General features: G+C 40.6%; 1 protein-coding gene across 2 annotated transcripts; it reads left to right on the top strand.

Annotated features, from left to right (window-relative positions):
* The first annotated feature begins 6693 nt into the window (after positions 1 to 6693).
* LOC130099362 (gastrula zinc finger protein XlCGF8.2DB-like) lies at positions 6694 to 8262 on the top strand. 2 transcript variants are annotated; one of them, XM_056265034.1, is made up of 2 exons: positions 6694 to 6821; positions 7046 to 8262. In XM_056265034.1, the coding sequence occupies exons 1-2, from the start codon at positions 6737 to 6739 to the stop codon at positions 8011 to 8013; spliced, it is 1053 nt and encodes a 350-aa protein (XP_056121009.1). In that variant the 5' UTR covers positions 6694 to 6736; the 3' UTR covers positions 8014 to 8262. The 2 variants fall into 2 exon arrangements, with proteins under 2 accessions (XP_056121009.1, XP_056121017.1); XM_056265042.1 differs by having other exon boundaries at positions 6713 to 6848.
* Positions 8263 to 12108: the final 3846 nt, after the last annotated feature.

Raw genomic sequence — 12108 nt, 5'->3', positions numbered from 1 at the left:
GCCATAAATCCACAAAAACTATGCACGGGCGCTTGCTTTGGTGTTGCCACCCCTCAGAGACTGCTCTGGTAGGTCTGGTGACGGCACAGCAGGATGATCCTGGATTGAAAACTTTGTTTGCTGCTGTCCTCGCACCGGATTATGTGGGGGAGAGCAGTTATGTCAGGAAGGATGATGGTGTGCTCCTGTGTGAATGGCTTATGCAGAGTGAAGATTGATTTGTATTGGCCGTTGTTGAAGAAAGATGTTCCACGATGGGTTACCGTCAACTCCTTAAACCAGCTCTGTTGTGCCCAATACCAGCTTTGACTCACATTTGAAAAACTGTTCATAGATTGTGTTCGTTCCTCATGGTCAAGAAATAAGTCTCTGTGTGATGTGTCAAAGTTCCTGTTATCCAGCGGCTTATGCTATATGAAAAATTACTACTCGATCGATGGTTAAAGCATTGCCCCAGTTTATTTCTATTTTTGGTATTCCCGGGGTCGTATGAACATCACCTGAAATATGTTTGCTGAGGTATTAAAGCATTTGGGAATTAAACATCACCTGTACAGTGCTGTTTAGTCCCAATGAATTGGTCCTTTGACTCATCACACTGATACTTATTCTTGACCATGAGGAACGAACACAATCCATGAACAGTTTTTCAAATGTGAGCCACAGCTGGTATACTTTTGAAGGACTTCATTTTGGATTGTGTCTGAGAGCCAGTGATCTCTCCTCTGAATCCGCAGTCTCTTTCTTGGGAGGTTGTAGGTACGTTCAAGTAGCCTGGTAATACCAAACTCTGCTACTTCGTAGACAGAGTCTGGAATGGCATAATTGAATTTCTCGCGGGGGGCGCTTGTCTGAAGTATAAAATCATTGGTTACCCGTAAGCCAATTACATAACGCAATCCCCTCTCTCTCCAACTTAAACATCACCACCATTCAAAATGTTTAACAAACACTCTTCTTGTTTAGGCTTCAGTTTGCAAATGCCGGGAATATTCTCCACAACAGAGCGAATTGCATCCCGTATCTCCATATCCGTGATCGTTTTAGATTTCCCTAACCTAACATACAATCATACTCTGCGCTTAGCGTCTACGTCACGGCTCTCAGCCCGCCCTCTGTTCGTTGATTGGCCGGCTGTTTTCAGGCCGGAGGAAAACTGAGAGATAGGTCGCTATCTCAGACTGAGTACAGAAGCGAACTGAAATTGAGCGGAAGTACGAAGTCTGACCTAGTCAGGCTAACGTTCAAGCATCATTTCATACAAAATGCCATCACGGGTGCTGTCACCCCAAGAAGCCACCCCCTTTTTTCCCAGGAAGGACACCTACCTGAACATTAGCTCCAAAACATGCCTTGCTGTGTCCTGAGTTTGGCGGGCAGCGTCAGGTAAAAGGGCAGTAACTGGGGTGTTTTGTAGAGCAGCAATTTTTTTGAATGGCATCACAATGAAGTTTAGACTTTTCATGCTCGTTGAATTTTTCTTGTGGCTTTCCGCCAGTTTGTAAAGCCTCCCTTGACAAAACTGCTGTCAAACCTTACACTATCTTCATTGATGTGACGTTTCTCCACTGCCAAACTGCCTTCCAGGAAAAATTAAGTTGGTTGGTTGGTGTGGAGTTATTGCCTCGACCAAAACTACGTTCACGCTAGCACTTTGCCCTGGTACTGCCGCAACGTCAGTTTGAATTGGCACGGTTTCTGGGCCTGGGGCAGGTGTGGTGGGGGTGGTCGCTTCAGAAGTGCTCCTGCTGATACGCAGGTCTGCTTCCTCCTCCGACAGATCTTCCAGCTCGAGGCTCGGCCTTTTTTTTCAGAAGTGCATTTTTGCGCCATTTGGACTTTTTTTGTTGTGTTAACTGTTGACCTTCACTGACAAGTGTGCGCTGTGACATCATGAGACAATTGCCACTTGTTTTAATTGTGGCTCACCCTCAGCACCCCTACTTCCTGTGTAAGTCAGCTAAAACGGGCCACGTTTAGGTAAATGACTTATAATACCATCAAATAAGCCAGTGGTTCTCAACTCCAGTCCTCGGGACCCGCTGCTCTGCACATTTTGTATGTCTCTCTTATCTGACACACTCAGGCCCCGTCCACACTACTGCGTTTTCGTTTAAAAACGGAGACCTTTTGCTCCGTTTGCACCTCCCGTCCACACTAAAACGGAAAAAACGAAGACCTAAAACGGAGAAACCAGCTCCGTTTTGCGTTTTGAATCTCCGGAGGGCGTTTTAGTGAAGACGGGACAAAACGGAGGACTTTAGAAACGATGACGTAGTAGAGGCTCACGCTCGGCTCTATGATTGGGTGTCATCAGTCATGACGTATCCTTCCCTGATTCGTCAGCCACCCATCACATGTCAATCCGTTTCCTGTTTACACCGGCACGCGCATGCCCAGTGTTGGTGAATGGTCACGTGATCCGCGTTTTCAGGCGTTTTAATGTGGACGGAGATCAATTCTAATACGCAGATAAAACGCTGGTGTGGACGGAGATCGTATTCGTTTTAATTCTCCGTTTTTAAACGAAAACGCAGTAGTGTGGACGGGGCCTCAGTTCAGTTCATAGAGTCTATCCTAACGAGCTGAGGATCTGAATCAGGTGTGTTAAATAAGGGAGACATACACAATATGCAGAGCAGTGGGTCCCGAGGACTGGAGTTGAGAACCACTGAAATAAGCTATACATGAGATCTAATGATATTTTTATAAATTAGCATGATTCTCTTAAATATATATATATATTATAAATGTGAAAAAGTATAATTGTTTTAAAATTATGAGAGTTAGAGTATCAGCTGGTACCTTCTTGAGCCGAGGCACAACATTCAGTTAAAATGGGCCAATATAAATAGAGAACAACACAGGTAATTTTGGCTGAAATTATTTTATTTTTAACAGTAAACACAAAAACACTTTAACATTTCCTGTAGCTACTGTAGGTCTTCACATCACACCTCGTCAGGCCAGTTAGAGCTTTTGCTACATTTCCTTCAAAGGCAGTCTTTGCAGATATAACCATCTTCATCACAGATGCCATTATCCTCTCCACAGCTCTCGTGGTGCCATGAATTGCACTGACAACAGCACACCCAGCCCTCTGTGGCCTTTGGGTCATTCACACTCTTCGGCAGGCTGCGCTGGGGTATTTGCTAATCTTGCTTTGTGCTCTATTCCCTTTTTGATTTTTTTGAAGATGAGGGTTGTTCATCCTCCTCATGATGGTTTGAGGTGTCTTGCCCAGGAGTGAAAACATGGAATAAGGACCTCTCCATATCCTCCTGGGATGTGATGATTACTTCTTCATACACCAAATCCTTACTGACAGTGTCGTGTGTAATCAAGATCGGTGTATCCTCTACCACAGCCAGTTCAGTTCCTGTGGGTAGTACAGCCCTCTCTGTTGTGATGCTTGGTTTGTATCATCAAGGATTATGTCTTTGTTAACAGGAAACATCCCTGTGCCCCTGAATCCAGCATGGACGTTTTCAACTGTCGCAGTCTTCTGCCAGGCCTGGTGAACCAGAGAGAAGAACTGTGTTCTGGGGAGCTTCTGTCCTGCCGTCCTCCTTATCCACTTCCACCCCTCCTCATACCAATTGTGTTTCAAACTTGTGAAAAGTGCTTTGTCAGCAGGCTGGAGGGCATGTGTGGTGTGAGGCAGATAGGCCATCACATGCACATTTTTGGCTTTCATCAGTTGTATGAAGTCCAAATTATAGACATGGCTACTGTGGCCATCCAACAGGAGAACATGGGGCCTTTGGTCATCTTTTGGCAGCAGCTCTGTAAACATCTGACCCCACTCCAGGAACAGGTCACTGTTTATCCAGCCGTTGTCAAAGACCCTAACTGCAACATTTTCTGGGCAGCCATAAAGCCACTCACACCTTAGTCACTTGCCTTTAAAGCTACTCTTTGTGTAATTCTGTGTTGATTCGTAGCAAAAAACACTTATCTCTTTCCAAAGTATATGTGCTCATTCATGTGTAATTACTTCCACCATGTAATCAAGTATCCTCGTAAGCGTAGAATCTGCCATTTAAAATACATACGAGCGAGTCGCTCGAATGGCGGCAGCCATGTTGCGCCTCCATCTTGAAAATATATTACCCAAAGAGGGACATACCTGTAAATTCAAGTTTCGCTAATAAACACATGGTGATGAACTAAACCACAAACAGCTGTGATGAGGATTAGTGTCCATGGAAACAGATGGAGTGGTGGGAAAACCAAACAGAGGAACACATGTGACTAATGAAAACAAAGTTGGAGTCCATGAAAATGAAACTAACAAACACAACTGATACATTGTGGCAGTCTTACGCCTAAATTACTGAGTATTTTAAGTTTCCGCTGTTATAATGAGACAAAATAATTTGGCTTTGTGTGGTGTAAGTCTAAGTACTGCTGTCCAGTGATTAAATATGCGTGTCTTGGAAATGGGAAGCCTCAGGGCCGCTTAAATTAAAAGAAACCTAGCATTGGGGATTTGTAGCTATTTCCTGTTGTACCGAACTCGTTTCGAACCCCAAATACCAAGGTGTACTACTAAACCGTGTCTTCTGTGTACCACTAACACCCCTAATACATATACACACATAGCAACAGTCTTTGAATAAATTGTTAATAAAAAATAAAAATAAAAGTTTTTTTCTATTATGAAGTTAGTTATGGACAAAATATATACTGCAATATATTAGTATTTAAGGAACTATACAAAACGTTCTAAAGATATTTAAAAATATAAATATATATCACCATGGTTGTGATGTGAAATTAATTAGAAAAGCAGAGTATTACAATTAAGTCACATCTTTAAATAAACTCTCATAGAACATCAAAAATCTGGTAGTTTTTATTTTTGCGTTTAATAAGTCCGTAGGTGAGTAGAATTCAATAAGATGTAACGGAAGACACATTGGAGCTTGAATGAGTTTTATTTATGATCGAGACTTTTATTTTAGCTTCGCCGAACGACGTCATGGTGACGTCAGGCACGTCACAGGAACATGGATGTTTGCTGTTATTCTTCCGAGGGAAGGTCTGTGTTTGCAGCGCTTCAGTTGTTAAATGTGTTTAAAGCTATATGATACGGTTGGAAGTTTTGACAGAAGTGCTCCCGACGACACGATATTAGCCTATTATTGAAGACATTTTGCGGTAGTAATGTGAAACAAATGGAGATTATTGCCGAATATAGCCTAATATTGTAATGTTTGAGGCCTGTTCACATCAACTATGAAGTAAAAACGGACAGAATGGGAATGTTTAATATAATTATGCTTTATCTACATTTTATTACAGAAGCTGCGTATATTATTTCTTGCAGTGCACTTTATAGTCATTGTACTGTGTTCCTGTGTCACTAAAGCTAGTGAAATCTTTAGTGTTATGTATCAGTTTTATAACCGTTTTTGTTTCAAAGTGAATCGAGTTTTATTCTGCAAGTAAATGATTGAAGTGCATTTTGCTGGATACGACTGAAACCTGTCATCATGTACTGGTCATATTGGATCTCAAAATAAAAATAAGACCGAAATAGGAAATTATATTTTACTTAGGTTGAAGCCAAATTTTAGAACCATTAAGAGTTTTTGCATTGTGACATTATTTTCACCCGTTCAGCATTTATCCTCTATCATTTTCATACATTTCCTATATAAAAATGAAAATTATCCCATGATTTACTCACCTTCAAGCCATCCTAGGTGTATATGACATAATTCTTTCAGCCAAACACAATTAGAGTTCTATTAAAAATATCCTGCCTCTTCCAAGCTTTATAATGGGAGTGAATGGTAACTGAGATTTCGAAGCCCAAAAAAGCAAATCCATCCATCATAAAAGTATCCATACGGCTCCAGGGGGTTAAAGCGCATATTCCAGGTCAGATCCCCAGTGAGTCAATGTATGACTTGATGTGCAGTGCCTGAATTTGCACCCAGGCTTTGAAGCCCGTATGTGCTACCACTCCATCATAACGTTTGGATGATAATCCTCCGGTCTAAAGTGAAAGCTACACACTACCGCGTTTTTCGAAGCAGATGCAGAAGTGAAGTCCCGTCTCTTCACCTGCACAAAACGCACCCAGACATGTGGGATAGCACCGTCCTTTATCTTGTTAGGAAACCTGTGGACTCGATGTTCTGACAGGCCGGAGTTTGTGCAGCCTCCTCAAACACAATGATTTATGACGATGATAAATTGAAATTAATAACTACTGGAAACACACTGAATCACGACCGCACCTACTGAATATCAACCTACTCTGCAGTGAGCAAACGCAGAGCCTGGCAAACGACTCCCTCTTGTGACGTGATTATATGTTACGAGGAGGGGAAAAGCGTTTTTAGAAACGGTCAAGGAAACTTGTCACTTTTTCTACTACATTTGTGCCATCATGTCTTGTAAAACATTTTAAATCCTGCATTAACTTTTCATATGATATTTTCATACAAGGTTAGGCTATATATTAATTTAGTAAAAAAAATGTCACCCCTCACTAGCTTCCGCTAACGGCCGTGCGCGCACCGGCGTAGGATGTAGGAGTGTCGTGAGCTTAGACTAACCCTTTAAATTTGACTTAGCAGATTTGGACCTCCATACCAGTGAAGCTGCTCCCCAGAGATGGGAATATTTCAGTCATCCTACATGTGAAGAAGCCACGTGGATTCAAACTGACAGGAATAATTCTGGTGTGACGACCAATCCTGCTTAACACATCATTGAAAAGATGGAATTCGTCAGAGTGGTGATTGGGGACGTGAGTGATCCAGAACCATTCAAAATATTAAAGGATGACTCGGAAGGACAAAAAGGTTGGTCCCCAGTTTGATCAACTTACGGTAATTGCAGGGTCTATTTATTTATGTAAATCAATTGACATATGTTGATATTGTACCATATTTAAGTAACATCCCTTCAATCAGAAAGTCATTTTTAAGGAAAAAAGCGAACCAAAGTGCATCATCACTGCAGCAATGCCAAGAGTGCGAGAAAAATGTCTTGATTTTTTTTATATCCTATTTTGTGTTCATTTTAGACCTGGTGGAGGTGAAAGAGGAAAGTCAAGAGGTGAACGAAGTGGAGGAGAAATGTCAGTTTGAGGAACCTCAAGCATTCATGACTAGTGACAAACCTTTGAGTTGCTCACAGACTGAAAATAATTGCGCACAGAAAAGCGCTCTCATTTGCCCTCATTGTGGCAAGTGTTTTAAACAAAGAGGACACCTTGAGGATCATATAAGGACTCACACCGGAGAGAAGCCTTACACATGCCTTCAGTGCGAAAAGAGTTTCACACACAAGGGAAACCTTAAGGATCACATGAGAATTCACTCTGGAGAGAGGCGATTCGCTTGTCAGCAGTGCGGGAAAAGATTCACGCACAAAGCAAATCTTACGGATCACATCAGGATTCACACCGGAGAGAAGCCTTTCACGTGCACTCAGTGCGGAAGGAGTTTCACTCACGCGACGAGTCTGAAAACACACCTGCTCACTCACTCTGGAGAAAGGCCGTTTAACTGCGATCAGTGCGGTCAAAAGTTCATTTTGGCGGCGCACTTAAAAAGACACCTGAAAATCCACACCAACGAGAGGCCGTACGTGTGTTCTTTTTGTGGGAAGAGTTTTTTATGGCTCTGCTATTTTAAAGACCACCAGAAAAAACACACCGGTGTGAAAGCGCACGTGTGCTCCGAGTGTGGCAGCGCTTTTACTAGAGCCAGCGAACTGAAAATGCACCAAAGAATCCATACCGGAGAAAAGCCGTACACGTGCTCGTATTGTGGGAAGAGCTTCGCCGAGTCTGGAAACCTGAAGAAACACGAGCGGGTGCACACCGGAGAGAAGCCGTACCAGTGCCCTTCGTGCGGCAGGGGCTTCAGCCAGTTCAGCCATCTACTTAGACATTTAAAACAGCAGAACTGCCCCAAACTAGCACAGTTCATCTTCAGGCCCCAAGACGAGCAGAGTTCGTCCCCAGGTGCGACACTTTCAACTACATAGTGTGTCATTCAATTGAAGCAAAGACTCCCAAAATAGCAATGGACTGAGATATATTTCCAGAGAACACTGAGGTTTAATCTGCTGACATCCTTAAAAATAGTTAACAAAGTCAGTCCTGGATCAAATAAAAAAAATTAAGGCATATATATTACTGTATCTGTTACTGTATTATACGTTTAAATAATGTGGATTTCACAATGGGAATACTGTATCTAGGGCTGTCACGATTCCTCGATTAAATTCGAGTCCTTGATTGCATTTTGCTCGCGTCGAGTAACCGCTAAAGTACCGGACGTGGCGCTGCAGATCTAATATATATGCGCTTTATTTATTTTCACGTGTGTATGGGTTACGTGCGTTTCAGAGCAGCTCCGCTTACAGTAATGCTGCTCCACATGAACTTTATCATTTACATGTGAGGAGCGGCTCAGAATCCATCTCTGCATCATCTGTGTGAGTTTGGCTTGCTTGTGAACCTAAACCTAAATATGTTTCTAAATATGCGAACTGTTCATTGCGATTTCAAAATAGAAGTTTAAACCCTCGCTCTGAGTTTGCATATTTTACGAGTCCACATATTCCTGTTCAAGAAATTACAGTGGGTGTAGCATTTCTATAATAAAGAAGTTGCCAAGATTAAAGCTGCAGTCCGTAGCTTTTTTTGGGTTAAAAATGATCCAAAATACATATTTGAGCAAATACATAACCAGCCAGTGTTCAACGCTATCTGCTTGCCTTAGCTCGATTCAAAGCGGTAAGCTTGTAATAATGTTTTTAACTCCAGTGGTACTGGTGGATTTCCGCGGGAGATTCGAGCATGTCTTTGCGTCATTACGTCACACCTGTACACATAAAGAAGGAGTCTCGGCTAGTAAGGGTATATTGCGAGTGAGGATGTTGGAGGTGGAGATTTATTGCCTTTTCTCACTGCACTTGATATAATTAAACTTATTAATTTGATGGCGGATCCAGAAAAGTTCAAACGACAATCACCAGAGACAACTAGAGATTCACCCGTTGTGAAATGCAAAAGACTTTGTTTGGACTTCGAAGTGCTAACTTACAGAAAAAGAGACTGCAACCGGACCCATGCGAAAACAAGGACACATATCGGAAGGGCATTACATGTAGTCACGCAATGCTGACGTTGTTAACATTAACAATTTGAGAACAAAGTATAATTTGCACGGTTTTGTGTGATATGATAACTTATAAGCGATCTATAGATTTAATCAGCGCGATTTACTGCAATGTCAGAACCAGAACAAAAGTGGATGTTTCTTACTTGTTCAGATGACATTTTCCGGATGAAAATTATTATGTTGGTCATACTTTCAAAAAAGAATATGCCAGTATCGACATCGGCGCGGCGACTGACAGCCTCACAGTCTCCTCAAACATTGTGCACATCCGCGCTGTGCGGTGTCGAAGTACAACTCACGTAAAGTTGATAATTCCGCGAATGACTGCAATTGCAGATTTCGAACAGAGATGGCGACAAAGAGGAAAAACTGCGGACTGCAGCTTTAAAGGTGGGGTATGTGATTTTCTTTTTTGACCATTTTTTTAGAAGCACTGAAATGAAAATTAATCAATTTAATCATCTGTGGAATGGGCAGGACTCTAAAAACTCCAGCCAATAATTTCCAAGACCACCTAGAATCATTGGACAGTCAGTGCGTCAATCAAACGGTCGTACCATACCCCCCTCACCCTCGCGCGTGTCCCCTTCGTGCGCATACTCAAAGCTCGTGACCCAGTCACAGTAAGTGCAAGTCGCCCCGGTACAGAGAGAGAGAGAGTAAGTGCAATCTGAGTTTTGCAGCTGCATGATTGCCTGTCCTTCGAATGGGTGGAGTCAGGGCTATGGAGGACCAACTCTACCATATTTAAAAATAAATGCTCAATAAATAAATAAGCATACAATTAATTGCCCCAAAAATACAATAAACAAATAAATGTAGGTAGAAATTAAATTATACAGTGAGACATAAATGTATATACCTCTTTTAATTAGCTTCTTTATTCATTCACCTTTGTAATAATTACCTTATTTATTTATTGTCCGTTATAATCTTCAACTTTATTTATTAATTACTTATTTTTTTAAGTATTTATTTATGTGCATGTTATAATATTTTTGTCTGTTTTATTCTTCCTTTGTATTTTTTTACCCTATTTATTTCTTCAATGCTATTTATTTCTGCCTGTCGTTTTTACATTTCTGTATGCATTTCTGCCTCATTATGCAAATGAGGAGGGGCTGTGTCTTAAGGGGTCAACCTCTGCCCATTGGTTGGTTAGCATTTTACTGCATCGGTCGAATCTACATGCCACCGGCCGCGATTTTTTTTTTTGCAGGGTGGTAGGGGAAGACTCATTAATATTCATTAGGGAACTCATCCCTGATTGTCAATTTAAAAGATACATTTTAAAGTCAAGAAAGTCGCAGTTTGATGTAAAACTGTTGAGGTATAAGACTGTGTAAATACGTAATTAAAAAGACTACAAACCCAAAAGGCGCACATTTTCTCTCAATGAATGAAGCTAACTTTACTGAAGCTAACGTCTGTCATTTGTTCTATAGTCTTACGTTATAATCGTAACGTTACGCCGTCATGCCGGAGTGTTTTGTACCAGACTGCACACACACAAGCAGCGGATCTCGCTCGTTGTTTCGCTTCCCGGGAGATGTAGTTCATTGAGCGATTTTTACATAAAACTAAATGTTACTCTTCTGTTTTATGACAAACTGCGACTTTCTTGACTTTCATAATTATCTTTTAAATTGACAAACATCATATGTGTAATTCAGGGCACAGTTCAGACGGAATAAAAAGATAAAGTTGTCTCTCGCCATTGACAGACTACCATACATATTTTTTCCTAAATAAGGTCCCATGAGCCGGAAGCGGAGGGGAGGGGCGTTGACCCCTTAAGACACAGCCCCGCCTCATTTGCATAATGAGGCAGAAATGCATACAGAAATGTAAAAACGACAGGCAGAAATAAATAGCATTGAAGAAAAAAATAGGGTAAAAAAATTCAAAGGAAGAATAAAACAGACAAAAAATATTATAACATGCACATAAATAAATACTTCAAAAAATAAGTAATTAATAAATAAAGTTGAAGATTATAACGGACAATAAATAAATAAGGTAATTATAACAAAGGTACGTAAATAAAGAAGCTAATTAAAAGATATATATACATTTATGTCTCACTGTATAATTTAATTTCTACCTACATTTATTTGTTTATTGTATTTTTTGGGGCAATTAATTGTATGCTTATTTATTTATTGAGCATTTATTTATTTCTGTATTTATTTTTAAATATGGTAGAGTTGGTCCTCCATACAGGGCCAGCGTTGGAGGAAAGAAGGTAGGACCTTTTGAGTTGTGTATTTTCAAAATCTGCCGGCCGTTTTGCAAATCCCATACCCTACCTTTAAGTAAACAGTTGAATTAAATGTTGTTTGGCCAGTATTAAATATTAAAGGATTTGATCAATTTATATGTGTAACAACAACAATCACCAACCAGGCTGTACATAATGCACATAAGATGATTGTTATATTATGTATTTTAACTGTTGTTTTATAAAACCATATTATTACATTATTGCCTCATTATTATAGATGTATTTTAAGTCGTTTAAAAGCTTAGGTCTCTGCTAAGGTCTATTTTAATTTACCACTTCTTTTTTTTTTTACTCGATTAATCATCAAAATAATTGACCAATTACCAAAATAATCATTTGTGACAGCCCTAGACATATCCATAGAAGCTGACGTGGCATTACAAACAAAGTGGGAGACTTTTTAAGATACATTACTTGGAGTGATGAAATAGTACAGAGTAGTCGGTCGCTGTGAAGTGTCATGTTTGTAGAGGTGTCACAGTAGTAGCAATAGTGCAGAAAAGTATATCGATGTGGGACGGTTCACTCAGAAATGAAACTTCTGTCATCATCGTCTCCCTTGCATGTTGCTCCAAACGTCTTAAGATTTCTTTCTGCTGAACACAAAAGGAGATATTTAAGCCTTTTCCACACACTGAAATAGGCGTGTGATTCTGACTGTCAAGTACA

Source organism: Rhinichthys klamathensis, unplaced genomic scaffold (assembly GCF_029890125.1).
Source record: "Rhinichthys klamathensis goyatoka isolate OS25496 unplaced genomic scaffold, OSU_Roscu_1.1 h1tg000011l_1, whole genome shotgun sequence".
Classification (NCBI taxonomy): domain Eukaryota; kingdom Metazoa; phylum Chordata; class Actinopteri; order Cypriniformes; family Leuciscidae; genus Rhinichthys; species Rhinichthys klamathensis.
Note: the sequence above shows the minus strand (reverse complement) of the source record. Positions and strands in the feature narration are given on the sequence as shown.

Coding starts and splice junctions, on each gene's coding strand:
- LOC130099362 (XM_056265034.1), top strand. CDS start 6,737: ATGGAATTCGTCAGAGTGGTGATTGGGGACGTGAGTGATCCAGAACCA. Junction 6,822..7,045: donor TGACTCGGAAGGACAAAAAG/GTTGGTCCCCAG, acceptor TGTTCATTTTAG/ACCTGGTGGAGGTGAAAGAG.